At 39.5% G+C, this 17,348-nt stretch overlaps 1 protein-coding gene and 1 pseudogene across 2 annotated transcripts in view; one reads left to right on the top strand and one right to left on the bottom strand.

The window, feature by feature from the left end:
- LOC110289197 (glyceraldehyde-3-phosphate dehydrogenase-like) overlaps positions 1 to 17,348 on the bottom strand; it is a 542,712-nt pseudogene that overhangs the window by 106,450 nt on the left and 418,914 nt on the right.
- Positions 1 to 17,348, top strand: part of Kiz (kizuna centrosomal protein) — a 116,182-nt gene that overhangs the window by 4,962 nt on the left and 93,872 nt on the right. For both annotated transcript variants that reach the window (XM_021151189.3, XM_021151182.3), the window contains exons 2-4: positions 166 to 228; positions 2,742 to 2,904; positions 10,917 to 10,997. In XM_021151189.3, coding sequence (XP_021006848.1) covers positions 166 to 228; positions 2,742 to 2,904; positions 10,917 to 10,997 — 307 coding nt within the window. The remainder of the gene's footprint in view (positions 1 to 165; positions 229 to 2,741; positions 2,905 to 10,916; positions 10,998 to 17,348) is intronic.

Below are 17,348 nucleotides of genomic sequence, written 5' to 3'. Positions count from 1 at the left end.
CTTCTACTTGCTTCTTGATAGGTCTTTCTTTCAGCCACCCATGACATTTTCTCCTTTTTTAAATAGAAGGATGGGACAGTCTCATAAAGATGTGGTTTCAGAGGACACCATGGTCTAAATCCACTAGTTAATACAATACAGTGACATATATTTTCTGTATTACAGTGAAAAGAAGAGATTGGACCTGGAAGACAAGCTTTATGAATACAATAAATCTGATAAGTGCAGGTAAGAGATGACAGTGATGGTTGTCCAGCTTTTTTGCAGCTGTCAGCCAAAATATAATCCGTACCACAGAGGCAGGCAGATCTTTGTGAGTTCGAGGGCAGCCTGGACTACATAGTGAGTGCCAGGCCATCTACAACTACATAGAGAGACTCTATTTAAAAAGAAAACCAAACAACCCTACTATTATGTCATAGTTTTTATAGTTGGAATATTTTTATCATTCTTTTATTTTTAATGCATAATAATTTGAAGTAAATTGTATAGTTTTATATAATTTATTAATAAACATTTTATTTTTATTTTGTTTTTGTATTAGTTCAGGAATGTGGTTTTGCTTAAATATTTTAAAATAAGGCAGTGTAGTCTTTTTTCCTTTCTTTTTGGGGTTTTTGAGACAGTGTTTCTTTGTGGAGCCCTAGAACTTGATCTATAGACCAGGCTGACCTTGAACTCAGAGATCCACCTGATTCTGCCTCCAGGTGCAGAATTAAAGGCACACACCACTAGCACCAAAGGCTGTCTTTTTGATTCTTATTTCAACATGTTTAGCTTCTGCAGAGAGTAAAGCATGTCATTGTTATAGCTGATCTGTTAGCTTTTATCATCCTTTAGCCCTTTCCTGAAAAAAAGGAGGCCCCTTGCTGCCCCTGGGAGGGCCTCCTTGCTTCTTCAGCTAGGGCAGGCAGGTTGTTTTGAAAGGCTCCTTTCACTTTCCCTCAGAGCATTCACCATGCTGCAATAGCCTGTTTTCCTATAGGTAGACAGTTTTCATGCTTGCACGGCAGAATTTATCAATGATTGCTTGGATGGATGGATGCCAGCTTTATTAAGAATAGCAAGAATGAGGGCATACTCATTCAAACATACAGTAGTATGTTTGGGTGAGAATACATGGTTACTAAGCAGCTTTACTAAGCACCAAATAAGAGTATGTCAGGGTCTTCCTCCATTACTGTCATTTGGGTCAAAAATGAAGATATGGGCAGCAGGGGAAACAGTGGTAGATTGTATTATCCAGAAGGAAAACTGAAGTCAGCCAACCACAGCTAAAGCACAGTGTCATTAGCATGATAAAAATCTTCTGGGCTTCGGAGATGTCTTAGTGAGTAAATCCTGGCCATGCAAGCCTAAGGTATTAAGTTCAGATCCTTAGAGCGCACATAAATCCAGACATGGTGGTGCAGGTCTGGAATCCCACATGGAGATGGTAGGCAGAAAGCAGAGCATTTCAGGAATTTGTGAGTCAACTAGTCTGGTATATGCAATGGTGGACAGCTAGAGTCCCTGTCTCAAACAAGATGGAAGGTGAGGACTGGCACCTGAGGCTGCCCTCTGACTTACACTGGAAAACACACTCACACATAACTCCCTCCCCAGAGATAGGGGGGGATTTATTAAAACTTGTTAGCCTAGAGTTAGACATTTAAGGTCTGTTGTTGATTAATTTTAGAAATTTCACTCATCTCCAAAAATTTGCTGAGAAGGTAAATAATATGTGAGTGAGAGAATATAAAATATCTTACTGTACCAATAGTATAAACTCCATAATAGGTGTCCTTTAGGGTTCAGGGAGTTATGAAGAAGGAAGAAACTTAGCATATTGGTCTAAGAAGAGGAGGTTGTGTACGTTGAGCTCTCGTATGTCTTTTAGTATTACAACTGGATAAGAATCTCCAAAGGTTTTCTCGGAGTTAGTATATTACTACAAAATATTTCAGTAGTATGTTTGGTGCAGTGTCTAATACATTTTTACATTATTTAAATTATAGTCTTTTGTATTTTAGATTTTCAATTTTCTTAAATTTTTTGGACTACAGTTTATAGTTTCATTTTATATAAACAATTAATTTAAAAATTGGTTGTCATATATAAACTGCCCATAGGCTATGTATGCCTCTGAATATGGCCAAAGAGACACTACTCTTTAGTCCATATTTCAGTTTAAGAAATACATTTAGAACTGGGCATGGTGCTTCACACCTTCAATCCCAGCATTCCCAGGAGGCAGAGACAGATGGCCAGGCTGGTCTATAGAGAGAGTTCTGGGACAGCTAGGGGGCTGCACAGAGAAGTCTTGTGTAAAAGAACAAAGTAAAGCAGACAAAATAAGAACGATAGAAAGGAACCCAACCCATGTATCTGGGAATGCTGCAGTGGGGCAGGGTACTGCACACCTGTAATCTGTACACCGGGGAAGCCAAGGAAGGAGGGTAGCAAGTTCCAGCCCATCCCAGGCTGTACAGTGAGACTTGTCTCAACAGTACATGAATCTTTACTGTGTTACCAAATGGTATTGTATGCATTTCTCAGGGGAGGTATGGCAATCGTGACTAATGCTATACAATAGTGAGAACTATTTGAATTTTCTTTCTCTAAACTACATATGTATTCAATTTATTGGACTTTGAGTAAATTTCTTAGATTTTTAATCATCTCATTAACACTTTTGTTAAAGAAAACTGTTCTTAAGTTTGTTTGAATTCTGTTATTAAGGATCTACTTTTTTTTTTAAGAGCTAAGCTGAAATGTGCAAAACTAAAGAAATACCTGAAGGAAGTATGTGAGTCTGAGAGGAGGGCTCAGGTTCGAAACCAAGGGTATTTAAAGAAGTTTGAGTGTGTCCAGACGTACGTTGAACACTTGACCACAAATACAGAGAAGCTTCAAAAACTGAAGGTAACATTTTGTTTTCTGCTCTGTGTTTTGAAAAGCTTTTCCAGATGAGTGGCAGGCACCACTTCCAGTTATCTGAATAGGGTTATTTGTTGGTAGATTGTGTGAATTTAAGCAGCGTTAAGTTCCATTTTGAAACCAATTCCCTCTTTATATTGAGTCCTTGGGTTTGTTTGTTCTCTTTGGTCTGGGCTTCTCTCTTCAGGGCAGGAGTCCATTAGGGGAGGGGAGCACTGAGGGAAGACATGTCCCTGGGATATCACCTTCCTGCTTCTGGGCTCTGGGGTGCAATGACTGCTGTTGAAGGCTCCCTTTCATTCTGGCCCTTAGTCCTTTCCACGCACGCTTGTGTGACCTTTGCAACTTACGCCATCTGGAGGGCCAGATGCTGGGACTTCTTGCTTGCTGTCTGTAATGATAAGGGTCATAGTCCAGGGTAACCCAACAGAGCACTCAGAGAAGGTGGTTTGACTGGGTTTTTCTTTGTGCTCTATCAGTTTTTCCCTAGCCTAACTGTATTGCAAAATACTCAAATTTATAGAAAAATGAAAGGACTTATTCTAATGGACACCATCTCCACTCGATACTGCAGTTATAAATATGTGTCTGTATTTGCTTTGTGTACACATGTGGGCTTTTCTTTCTAAGCAGTTTCCTGTTCCTATCATGGCACTTCTCTCCTAAGCTCTTAAGCACAAGGGTAGTGTCCTTTATAATTAGACTCATGTTATCATCCTTAAAACCAAATAATCTACAGTGTCATTTAATATTTAGCTCATACTCAGATTTTTCCAGTTCCCCTAAAAAGTCAACCCATTAGAGTTTATATGTTATTTGAGATATATATTGTTATCATCATGATCCTTTAAAGTGTATTTTAGTCTAATTTCAAAATTTTGGAAAACTATAAGATGTTTATTTGTGGATTTAGAAAAGAACATAATAGACAAGCATAAAAATCATGATAGGACATCAGTAAATCACTTCTACACAGTGAAGTAAGAAACATATGTGCACATTTTACTAGCATGAATTGTATTAATGACCATCACACACAGGTATGGCAACTACCAATAGACAAACCACATTCATGATGGAATTAGATCAAAACAAGTAGAATAAAATAACTGTGGCTTGTGACTGCTTTGAGCTCTTTTTACTTCTTTAATACTTATTTTTAATTAGGTATATGTGGGTCTTGGTCTGTGTGTGGGTTTGTGTATGGAGGTGTAGGAGACAAGAGACGTTGGATCTCCAGGAGCTGGAGCCTTGGGTACCTGTGATTCTCTCAAAGTAGGTTGTGGGAATCTGTGTCCTGTGCAGGAACAGTACACACTGCTAACCACTGAGCCATCTCTCTAGCCTTGTGACTGATCTTCTAGGTGACTGTGATAGTCAGTCTAAGTACTGGGAAGAGATCCCTTAGGAATCATTGTGGGTGACCTTAAACACAGAGTGTTCATTGTGGGTGACCTTGAACACAGAGTATTCAGAAAGCAAGAATCTCAAGGAACTGGGCTCTTCACAAACGCCCATGTGCAGAAGGCTGTCCATTCCTTTATTAAGAGGATCTCAGTGTTTCTGTGTGTGCAGAATGCCTGTGCACATGGTAGGGCTCTGACAATGCATTTGAGGAGTCAGGCTTTTCTCATAAAGTGGAGAAAAATATACAGGGGCATTGTTCATATGCTGATGTGCAGGAATCCTGATGGCAGACCCTGAGAAAAGAGAACTGAGTATAAGCCCGCTGCTCCAGAAGTTAACCATAATGTAAGAAATAAGGAGAGGGGAGACTGCCTAGTGAAAGAAAACATATTCTAGCAATTTTGTAGTTTACAAAACACAACTATAGGATTCTCCTTTCTTGGGTTTTGTTTTATCATATCATACATTTACCACAATTTAGGTTGAAGTCCCTGGAATATATTTTGTTTCACTAATCTCAGATGTTTTGTTTTCTTTTTTTCAATGGCATTAGTTATTTTGAGAAAGTCAGCCAATTGCTTGTCACTTAGAATTTGAGTTATTGTTTCCTGGTCCAGAATTTGCCTTCACCTCTGACTTTATCCCCTGTGAACTGAAAATGTGGTTTGGACTAGCACTGCCTGGCAGAACCTTCTATGTCTATGCAATGTTCTCTGATAAAGCATCAACTTAGCCAGCCATACATATCTGTCAAATCCTGATGGTGTAGCTTGCACTACGTTGCAGTTTTAATTCATTTGTGTTAATAGTCACAGATAGATCATGCTTCCTGTAGTGTCCATTAAAAGAGTGCCTGGCGTCATGGTTCTGTATGAGTGAGGCAGTCTTCTGAGTCGTGAGTTAAGATGGTAATCTCTGGAGATCTGTTCTAAGGTACCTTAGAACATAGTAACTAGTCTGTGGGGTGATGGCTTGGCATCACTAGAAGATCATGTTTTCACTAGATTTTTACCCACTGGTTTGGGGATCTGTGACTGAGCCTTCCTGAGAGAGTTACTGTAATGGAGGATGCCAGAGTGGCGGTTTTCAGTTATATCTTCCATTAACTGACTTTCTTCTGTAACAAAAAGAAATTACCTCCTTGCCCCTCCCTCCTTTTCAATAGCATGATGAACATGTGAGTTTTTATTTAATTAGCATATTATCAGTAGTTACTTTTGTTGCTATTGTTCTATACATAGCCAGTGGAACTCTATTTTTGGGCCCTGGGGATTGAAGCCAGTACCTTAAATGTGCTTAGGTGGCTCCCTTCCTGTATGACCATTTGGATTCTGAGCCTTCTTTTCTTTGGAGCATAGCAAGATGCTGTTAAGTGTGCCTCGTGTCTTCTCTACTAAAGGCAAACAGCCTTTACCCATCGAGTTGTAGTGTCTTGAAGTGAGGAGCAGAGTTTAGAAACCAACTTCTGGGATTAGCTGTGTTTAAGCTTGAACAAGTTTTGCCTCTTTGTACTCCAGTCAAATGCTTAAGGTTAAGAAGCAGTTGCCATTATCCACATTGTAAACTACTCAGAGATGTCATGTAGAAAATAAAGCAGTGGGCAAAACAGGAATAAAGGAAGTAAAAGAAAATTACCTCTTATTTTTATATCATGGTCTTATCTGATTATTGATTTCTTCTTATAATCAAATGTAGGAGGAAAGATTTGGAATAATCTTTTGTAAATATTTTTAAATTGAGCGCATTAGTTATATATAACAGATAATGTCTTAGAAACTTGTATAATGAGCTAGGAAAGAGTATCAGCCCAGGGGACCATTTTTCAGAAGATAACAATAAACTGTATAAAAATATGGAAAGTTTTGTTTACACAATGCTTCAAAAATCACTTAGATTATGTTGCTTTGAATTTTGTGTAAGAAGTTCTTTTTTGAAACAATTCTGTTGGTGAGATTAAAAAAAAAATAGACCATGCAGCTACAGATGGAAGGACTTGGTATCTTTGCAGTACTAGGATCTAGCAGTCACTCGGAATCCAAAGCTGCGTGCCTGCCACGTGTCCATGGAACCCAACACTAATGTCAGAAACCCAGCTAAACCCTTAGTTTAGGTGTAAGCTGAGGTTTGACATGGGAGATGTTGATCTTTTAGGCCAGTCCCCAGCATTAGCCGTAGGTACAGCAGAGCCATCTGCTCCCTCTTAATGCTTTTCTACTTTGATGTCAGATCTTTATCTCCTTTGCTGAGGACCTTAGGTAAGTTGCTTAAAGAGAAAGATATTCAGAGTGCATTGCCCACACCTCTAATGCTACAGAGTTTGTCCCTGAATGGAGGACAGTTAGTGCACATGAACTTCAAAACAGTAGAATGCCAGGAAGGAGATAGGGTGAAGGAGTTTTTGAGAGGTGGAGGGTTTTCTCAAGTTTCATTCAGTCCATTTCTCCACCTTTGTAGAGATAAACTCATCCCACCTTACTATGTATGTATGTTTGTATGTATGTATGTATGTATGTATGTATATAATGCTAGAATTTTTTTTAGAATGGCCTAAAAGCTGAAAAAGAATTAACTGATCTCATGGCTCATTTAAAATTATCTGCAGCGACTCTGGAGTAACGTGAGTTGAGAGCTGATGGGCAGAGGTGCAGGTGGTAGTGGAAAGCTAGTCATGTATTCCTGTAGACAGGGAAGCCTCATGGGATTTTGAGAAGCCCTAGACACAGATACTCAGATACTGGAACTTAGCACTGAGAAAGATCCCAGACACAAGTATGAAGTATTTATTAACTAAGATATGCACAGCCTACCACACTGTACCAGGTGTGGCACCAGCATGTCAGAGAATTCAGGAACAGTCAACACCAGGGCAAGACTCATCCGATTACATCTGTACTCAGCATGAGCGGGTAGCCCAGGTGTCTTAGGATAGAGCCTAGGTGCTGTTCTCTACTTCTGCACTACCTCCAGCCTCAGCCTATGATGTACACACACCCCCATACTTACATACACATATTCTCCCCTCCCTTTCTCTCACTACCTTCTCTCTCTCCCATCCCTGTGTCCTCCCTTTTTCCCCCTACATTTTTTTCTGCTGGACATGTGCACCCTTTTTCATGGTCACACATACCCACATGCTTTAACCTGCTGAGCAATTTCCATTTCCTTGGATGCCCCACATTATCTCACACCTGCCTTTGTTTCTTTGTTCTGATTTAAGTCTGTGTTACTTCTGCACTTCCTTCATGGTATTCTAATTGTTTATGCATATTTTTTTTATTTCACTGTGGTTTCCTTGTCTTAGTATGTCAGTGCTCTGTCCCACCCAGAATGTGAGCACTCACTAAACAACGAGACTTAATTAAAAGTTAACTCTTCTGTCTTGGGACTGATTCTCTTCTGGATTATAATCCCCTGTGTGGGAGCTAATGTGGTGTTAATTACATCCTAGGTATACCTTCCCAGGAAGAGGCATTTATGTTTAATAGTGAGTCACTCTGAAGATACAGTCTCATTGTTTACAGATGTGATTTTCCTGGACAGTTGTCAGGAGGTTATATGCTCAGGAGGGATAACATTTGAAGACAAACCTTTTGAGAGATTTAGTTCCTGACTAAGCATGTAAAAATACTGTGGGCAAGCTATGATCTACTCTCGCTTTTTTTTTTTTAGATTTATTTTTTATTAGATGCTTTCTTCATTTACATTTCAAATGCTATCCCCTTTCCTAGTTTCCTCTCCAAAAATCCCCTATACCATGCCCCCTCCCCGTGCTCCCCAACTCACCCAGTCCCACTTCCTGGTCCTGGCATTCCCCTATACTGGGGCCTAGAATCTTCGAAAGACCAGGGGTATCTCTTCCCACTGATGGCCAACTAGGCCATCCTCTGCTACATATGCAGCTAGAGACACGAACAAGCTATGATCTTAAGGGTCCTAAAAGGAAAAATATATAGCAAATCTCATTTTCAGCAACCAGAATGTCTTTCTTGCTAGTGTATTAGTTGAATAAAAAAGCATGTTCTCGCGTATCTTCTAGTGAGATTCCACTATCCAGGAATAAGCATGTATACTGGAAGAAATAAGGGGAGAGAAAGCCAAAGATTCATCTGAGAATCAAACTGAACAATTTGCCACTGTGCCCATCTTGAGTTATAATGTGGAAGTGGGGGCACTGATCTTCAATATCTTAAGTGTAGTTTAGCTGTCCCCTCTCACCTTCAGTCTGTAACTGGAGAATCAGCTGTGCAATTTCAGAAATCAGAGAGAGAAATAAGGGAAAAGGGCAGTGAGCTTGGAGGGATATCCCAGAAACCTGAAATACCGGTAAAAATGCCTGTCTCTTTTTCCCAAGGCCCATCCTGTCGTTAATAGCTCCTAGTGATTCAGCTGAAATCAATTGCTTGTGCATATGCAGAAGCGAACAGAGAGGTCCTCTTAAATTATGAGCAGCATCACCGGTGCCATGAAGCAGTACAGTCCCTGATGGAATGCACATGGCTTAACTCAGTGCTGTTCGTTTATTAAAACAGGTTTCCCAGGCTGGGGAGAAATGATAAGGAGGTCATCCTAGGAATTCTGGACTAGACGATGCTACTAGCCATGAGTTTCCCTGCCTGTCAGATCAATAAGTCTAACCATAAAATGTCCATGTGTCAGGAAGAAAACAAAAGCTGGAGGGGTCTCCATTAGGAAAGATACATTCTAAGCTCTGATGTTTTAAGGAAACAGAAAAAAATACATAAGGCCTGATGAGAGTAGAAATTAGGAATGAAACAAGAGAGTGACAGTTGAAGGAGAAGATAGAAACAAGGACATGTCCTCTGATGCTATTAGACACTTTGTCACATTATATATTTTTTAGCAAGAACAGTTTTGGGAAAATTAATCTGTATAATATTTTAGGACCAACCTTAATAATAAATAAAAACAAAACTTTTTAAGACATGTCTTGTGAAGCCTAGGCACACTTGAATCCACCATCTCCTGCCTTTGCCTTCCCCTGAGTGCTAGGATGTGCTGGTGTGTGTCCATCCTTAAATGAACTTTTAAAAAGAGTAGAACCCTTCGCTTAATTGCAGTGGGAGAGAAGGTGGAACTAGGGAGCGCATAGCCTGCAGTTGGAAACTTTCTAGCATTCAGAAGATCTGGTAATTACTAAGTGTCCTATTAGGGCAAAGAAAAAGAACGGAATATTCTAGATGATGATTTTTCTAAAGGGTATAGAGATATAATTACTATCAATTTATGGTAGCTTCACTCTGGTTTCAAAATTTATTAAACAGTTTTTGATCCATAATTTAGAAAGAGTTCAGTTCAATTTTCAAATGTGTTGAGAACAATCTAGATCAGGCTCTTGATATGTTTCTTTACTGTTCTTTTGAAACTCTTATGCATTTATTATTTACGTTTTGCTATAACATAATAAATCAAATAATCCTTGTGAGATAAACTTTGCTGTGAGAAAGTTGTCTGTGTTTGGGAGGTGGCTCTGAAATGACTCCCTAATGACCAGACTGGTCTAATTCTCACTGATCAGAACCGTCTTATTCCATGATCTCTGTTTACTTCATCATCCTACTGTATCATTTGCCCGGATCCTTTAAATTGTAGCTACATATCTATTTGATCATTACTGACCTCTGTTATATTAATGGCACCTGTTAGAAGAAGAAGTCCCTCCATGTTATTAAAAATGCAGAAATGAATAATACCTTTTAAAATGTTAAGGTTCAGTTTGGGTTATTGTTGCTTATGCTTTTTTTTTTCCGTTAAAACAAATTTCAGACCTATTTTCTGTTCAGACTGAAAGCTAAGGAACCAGCCTTTAATTTATTATCTGATAGGTATGTTTCAAATTGTTTGTCTAACTGCTTAATTCAGAAACATCCTGATACTTATCTGTGATGGGCTGCAATCAGTGGCTTTTTAAAGCTTTGAGTAGTAATCTTTTGAATCAAAGTACTTTTCATGCTGTGTGTTTTAGAGAAAGACATTTTATTTTTTGAGTCATTTTCATCAGTTAGAGTGAGGTAATGATGCAGACCTCTTGAAGTTACTAGTGCCAGAGCAAACTTGATTCAGATGATAGTGGTGACTACTTATACTATAATCTTATTCCTAGAAAATAAAACTGATTTACTGTGAGTTTGGGGATCATGATAATGTAAGATGTAATATGTAATGACAAATGGTAGGACTTGTTTCTTTTTTAGGCTTTGAAAATAGATACCTAATATCTAACTTTTATAATCATGTAACTGGATTTTCACGATAGCTTAAAGAAAATATCAAGCTGTTGGTATGTGTATATTGAGGATTGAGGTTATACTCCATAAACAGACAGAAGACTCAGTAAAAATCCATGAAGCCTTGTTTTATTTTAAAATGTATGTAACATTTTATAGAGTTCAACTCTTGGTACATATGTTTGTGAAATTGCCTGATTGCCTGTTTTCCAAGGTAAGGTGAATTTCTTGGCAATGTCAGTTTTTTTTTTCTCCCTTGAACCTTTTATGTGGCAAGTAAGGGGAGATATAGGTGAGTTTACTTGCAATAGCGTCTATCACAAAACTCGACTTTTTTATATTTAGACTGAATATGAGGCTGAAGTGAAGAGGATGCGCCTCCTGTCAAAGGATAGCCTGGGAACGAGTGACGAAGACCGAGCAAAGGTAGCTCAGGGAAGCGGGGGATTTTATGTTTCCAGAAAATTCTTAGAATGTTTATATGTTGAAATTTTTAAATAAAATCATCTTCTTATAGAGATTATTTTGATAGAACTATGATTATCTAAAGAATTTTACTTACAGGATATTGTCTTAATGTCTAATTTAATTAAATTTGCCAAAAGACAGTCCCTTGGACTTATGATTTCAAAGAAAACCTCAGGGTTTCAGGAGGTAAAATTGTATTTTCATGATTGTTTCATAGCTGCTTTTTATTGGATTGAGAAATGTTTTAAATGAAAATAAACTAAGTGTGGTTTCCTTTGTATGCATAATTTTGTAAATTTGAACCTTTTCACAGACAAAGTGGAAAGAAAAGATTGCATATCTAAGCAATAGACAAAAAGACCAGCAAGGAATACTTAAATAAATTCTGCCATATATCTGCTGTAATACAGGCTTCTAATCCTTCTGCCTATCTCCATATAAATGATTCTGCTCAAGACCATAGATGTTTTCTTCACTAAAAGCAGTAAAGCTCTTTTAGATGAAATGTCTAAAAACATCTTGTAATAACTTGGAGCATGCTGGCAAGAGTAGTCACTTGTGACTATGTGTGAAACCCCCTCAGCCAGTCGATATTGTAATAAGCAGGAATGGTAGCATCACTCCATTATTCAGAGAAGCCAACAGCGTGCTTGTTCCTTAGGCTGCAGCATTCATTAAGAAAAGCTTACTGGGCTGAAAGCTGGAAACAGATGATAACGGGATATGATTTTCATATTTAATGCTTTCCTTGGAAGAGTATGTGTGCTACAGATTGATAGAAGAATCAACTGCTACTTTACTAAAAGACTTTCAGGTTTGCCCTATAGCTACCGATGGAATCATTCAGCCAAGAAATTAACTTTTTCTCCTTTTACCTGCTTTATATATCTGCTAAGCAGGCTGCCTGGCTGCCAGTAAATGTTATTATGCAGTTAACTGTTTGGTATTTAAGACTCTTATCAGAAAAGAAACAGAGGCCACACTATTTTGTTTTATGGTAGAAGGAAGGTTTAGTTTTCCTTTCTTCCTGGCATTAGCAGGCATTAATCTGAGTTTACAGGAAGTTTTCGTTTTCTTTTCCCATAGATTAAAAAGTTAAAAAGCTAGAATTTAGAGCATTCTTTAAACAGTAAGATACAAAACACCAAGCCCCACAACCTTGACCTATATAAAAAGGCCTTTAATGATAAGTGATTCATACACCATTAGATGTAGGGCAAATGTGGTGTGATGTGATAGACTTCCCAACCAGACCGATGGAAACTGTTTGACGTTTGGTCGGGAAATAATTGACATACTTTTAATCTACAAACCAGTTTGTTCTTTCTCTGCTGTTCTTGATAGACATATTCCAGTTTATTCTTTCTCCGCTGTTCCCGATAGACACATTCTTAGTGTGGCAGTATCAATGACACTTAAGTAAAATGGGAGAGAGCCTCCTCATACACACCCCCCATTTGCACTACTGACTCCTTGCCTTGCCTATAGTTATGGGGTCTCCACTTGATAATTAGAACAGGATATTTTCTTTGTACTGAAAGCTGTCATGTCCTCAAAAACTTTGACTATTGGCTGCAATAAGAATCAATTAGATAACATTTCGAGGAACTTGTATCCTGCCTTTTCTAATTTTCCCTTGATATCTAATCAATTAAAAAAGGTAAATGCACTGCAGCAAAACATGGCTTGGTTAATCCTCATTAAATGCTAATTCCTGAATGAGTCCTTATCTTATGAATTAGGTTGTACTTTTTATTGGAATCCAAGCTCCTCCCCTTTACGCAGTCAGAGGAATTTGTCTCTGTGCCTAGTCACTGGTACTTTCTAATGCATAGCATAGTTGTGCAACTGTTCTCTTGAGAAGCCACGGTAGGCATCCTCAAGAATGTCTTAATTCTTGCTTTCAAGATGTTTCTCACAAAGCATTGTTCTTTCTGAGGCATGGAGTAGTGTGCAGAAAATGCCACTTAGTTATGGGGATGAACTTGAGCTGTAGGAGGAAGATGAGGCTGCTTCCTCTGCAGTGAGTAACACAAGCCTTACTAGAGGGCGTGGTGCTTTGCAGGATTCACAGAATGTTGGTCTTTGGTATGTGTGGCCACTATTGGTAGTGGTAGCACTACCAGTAAAAGAGTAGGAACAGGGAAGCCCAGAGGTCATTGGCTAGTCAGGCTGAAATCTAAAGAGACTGTAGGACACACTAACAAATGAGCTTGGACAGGGGTACCATGAAATTCAGGCACCCATTACTAAGGCTTTCTGTTTAAGAACTGAACTTTCTTCCTAGAACGATAATGTGTGTCTGTGTGCCTACCTGTATGTGTTGGGACAAATAAAGAAGCATAGGCTGGTTATATCACAGGAGTGAAGCCGGCCAGGATCAACCTGGGGAAATCAGGGTCAAATGAGAAGAATGATCTGAGAGGTATTAGGGTAGTCATTGCAGAGGAAGTCATTGATGGAGGAGAGAGGTTAGATTAAAGCTATAAGACTATATCATAAAAACAATGGTTTTAGGGGTGCAGCTCAGTTGTGCTTCCCAGCAGCAAAAGACCTTGTTTTCAGTCTATCAGTACTCCATAAATCAGGTGTGGTACACATCAGTAATCCCTGTACTTGGGAGGTAGAGGTAGAAACATCCAAAGTTCAGGATGGTACAGATAGTATTCTCCAGGGCTGGAGAACTGCAGAGAACCAAAGAAGCTCATCACGGGACTGAAGGTTATGTGGGCTGTCAGCTCTGCTGTTGCTACAATTCCTTCCAACAAAGTTTGGGGAAATGCTCATCGAGTTAGGGCAGATTCGCAGTGAGATGAAGGAAGCTTTTGGTGCTGTATTTTTACCTTAGGAATGAATTGGTCTGACTTGGTGCTGTAAGTTCAGCTGAATAAGATGAACTATAGTGGGCCCATCTCCAAACTGTTCATGTTTCAATAATAGGATCGTCTGTTCTAGTTGGCTTGGTTGCACAGAAGAAAGAATTTGAATGGAGAAACCTTGCACTGACACCAGAGTCAAGGTGAGCCTGCTGGTCATGGTAGAGCAGTGCAGCAGCTTTAGCCACTGCCTTGAGCTCATTAGCAAAGGAGCCAGCCCAACTGTAGGAGAGGCAGCACCCTAGTGTTAGATGGTGAGGATGATTCTTCCTTGCTCGAGGAGAGAAGCTACTGTTGTGAGCATCTGAGCAGTGTTCATAAAATCAGGACAGGCTCTGCAGTGCAAGGTTCCTCACCGAGAGGTAAGGGAGCATGTGGAAGGAAAACTGGTATAAATACCCTGGGAAGAGGGAAAGGAATCCTAAAGCTGACATGCCCCTATCGAAAGAGCCAATAACTTGGGAATCCTCTGAAAGCAAATCCCAAGACAAGGATTTATTGCAAGTGGTTATTTAAGAGGTGCTCCCAGAAGCACAGTCATGGAGGGAGGGTAGTGACCGAGAAGGGAAAGCAGCCAGTGGGTGTATGATCGACTAGGTTATCGCTGTGAGCACCTGGCACTGAGCCCCACTGGGGACCCTGGGAAGACTATACAAAACATGTTCCAGAAGTGTCCTGCCTTAGGGGAAGAAAGAGAAGGTATTTCTCCCCCAGCTTAGCCACTGAGCTATGTGTCTGACTCCACTTCTGGTTGCTACATAGCTGTCAACAGAAGCTCACCGGCCAAGAAGCATAGGTATAGCATAGGATAATAGTAGGCAGGTACCTAGGGTAATGAGAGCCCAGGACTTTGGGACTGGCCCTCTTCTAGCTGCTGAGAAATAAGCGGAGAAGGTTACTATCAAGAGATATCTAGAAAGGCCAGCTTCTTACCTTACCAGTTCACAGTGCTACCCTCATCATGGCTTCCTGAGTAGTCACTGCTCAAAGGGAAACATATAGACTCTTTCAAGAGTGAGTCTCTGAGCAGTTGGCCTTTGGGGGCTGGTGACCTTCCCTCATGACCTCCTCAAAGTTGGAATGGTGTTTGACTCTGGGCCATGATGAGTAAAGACAGTCATTCTGTGTTCAGCTTGGTGTCTTCTATTAATATTTTTTCAGTGGTAGGTCTGAACACAAGCCCTTAGAAATGCTTTGTGAGCACAATACCACTGAGGCACACCCCAGCCCTTTACATAGCCTTTTAATTTATATGCTAGTAGTTCAGAAAATAATTAGAGACTAAGCTGAACCATAGTAGTTTCTCAAGAGGATTGAGTTATTTAAACAAATCCAAAGCCTTCTACAAACTAAGTACACAGACCCATTTTTTCAGGGTTGTGTAGGAAATGCTTTTCTCTCAGCACACGGACAGAGAGGGTGCTAATAGCCCACTCAGAGCAAAGGAGAAAGCTCTGAGGGCCATTCTCTCCATGTGAAAGATGTGTCCTGTTTCATCTGCGCAACAGGCCAGATGGAGCCTGCACTATTAGCAGGACCTTTGGAAGAGCAGTCAGTGCTCCTAACCGCTGAGCCATCTCTCCAGCCCCAGGAAAGGGCCAGTCTTAAAGGAACTTCTTTCCCATAGTATAGACACCCTTTGTGGGAACTTTCTTCTAGATAGTTACCTTCCTTTGCTCTCTTCTGTGGTGAGAGTGTGTGAAAGCACGTGAAGTTGCAAAGGTTCATGCAAGTGGGACACTTACACTCATATACAGGGCATGTCCTGTGGAGCAAGGAGTTGAAAAGAGGGTGGGAGGGCAATGGGAAGCAGGAACCAACCTAGCTAAGACAGCCGTGTGCTGTGGGAAACTGTCTGCTCCTCTTCTGACATAGTATAAGGGAAGCTCTAGAGGAAAACATATATTGATTTTGTTATTGTTGTTATAGGGTCTGCTACAAATCTCAATGTACTTATATTCAGTAAAATACTATGTCATTAGGAAAGCCATTCTGTGTGCAGATGAAAGCTTGTTGTGACGGCTCCTTTTCTGTTCTGCATTCAACTTACTACTTCTCATTCCCCTGGATGTAGGGGAACAAAAAAGTAAGAAAAATTAAAATGTTCCTAGCAATTTTCAAAACACTGATGTAAACAAATACATCACTTCCTAGTAGAATAAGGACAAAGACTTACCTACTTTGAAATTGTAGTTTCTAAGTACACCAGTTCTGAACTTGCTGATATCCGTGTGCCTGTCCCCTTTCTCTCCCACTAGTAAAAGTAGCTTAGCTATTAGAGAGCCTTTTGGTCATCTGTAAGTATTGTCAGCTATGTTCATTTGCTTTGCTCTTACTCTTCCCAGTTCCACCAAATTTTAGGAGGTGGAAGATGGATCACTGGGGCAGGAAAAGGAAGAACAAAGTAGAAATCTCAAATGGTGAATTTGCTGCCAGGTTATAATATAACTACAGCGTAATAGAAAAGCATAGTCAAACTAGACATTATGCCAGGTCCTTAAACACTTACGGATCAAGTGCCTTCTTTTGGCTGTGTCTCGTAGAAGCCTTTGAATTCCTTATGCTGGTGCAGTGTCAACAAGAATGAAGAGTTGGGAATTCTCCCTGGGTCAGAAACTGCTCTGAGAAGACTCAGAACTTAAAAGGCTTATCCTGTTGTGAAGATTAATTTTAAAAGAAAAGAAAAGTCTGTCTTAGAACCTGATTATAGCAAATGGGAAAGCTGCCAATCAGTAGAAGCCCATTTTGTCCTTCACCAGAGTGTTTTATTTTGCAAATGTTAAGTCAGTTCAAGTATGAAATAACCCCATAGCAAGTGGAAGTTACTTAAAAGTGTCTCATACAACTTTTGATAACAAACTGTTAACAATGAACAATTGTGAAAGAATTTGTTAAACACTTGCTGGCTGGGGTGTAAACAGTGTACCCACTTTAGGAAACAGTTTTAACAACTCCTAGCCACAAACTCCATACCTATTTACTGGAAAACATATCTTCCTTAAATCTTGAACCGAAGTGCACAGCAGGAGCGTTTTCAATAGCCACAATAGGAATGATTCAAATGTGTATCATTTGATGAAAGGACAAACAAAATATGATATATATATATGACATAGGTGAAATATATGTATATGTATACACACCTACACACACATATATCTTTGTTAAGCCATGAAAAGGATTGAAATACTAATACATGTTGCACCATGAATGAACCTTGAAAACATTATGCTAAGTGAAAAAAGTGAAAAAGATTACCTACTGTGTAATTTCATGTGTACAAATTGCTCAGTATAGGCAAATCTATAAAGTTAGAAAAGTTAGCTGTTTCCAAGGCGGGGATCTGGCTGAAGAGCATTGAGGAAGATTGCTAAAACATGTGGGGTTTCTTCTTGGAGTGATCCAAAAGGTTCTAAAATTCTAACAGTAGTTA

Source organism: Mus caroli, unplaced genomic scaffold, assembly GCF_978045245.1.
Source record: "Mus caroli unplaced genomic scaffold, Mus_caroli_1 scaffold_2, whole genome shotgun sequence".
In the NCBI taxonomy this organism is placed as follows: Eukaryota; Metazoa; Chordata; class Mammalia; order Rodentia; family Muridae; genus Mus; species Mus caroli.
Note: the sequence above shows the minus strand (reverse complement) of the source record. Positions and strands in the feature narration are given on the sequence as shown.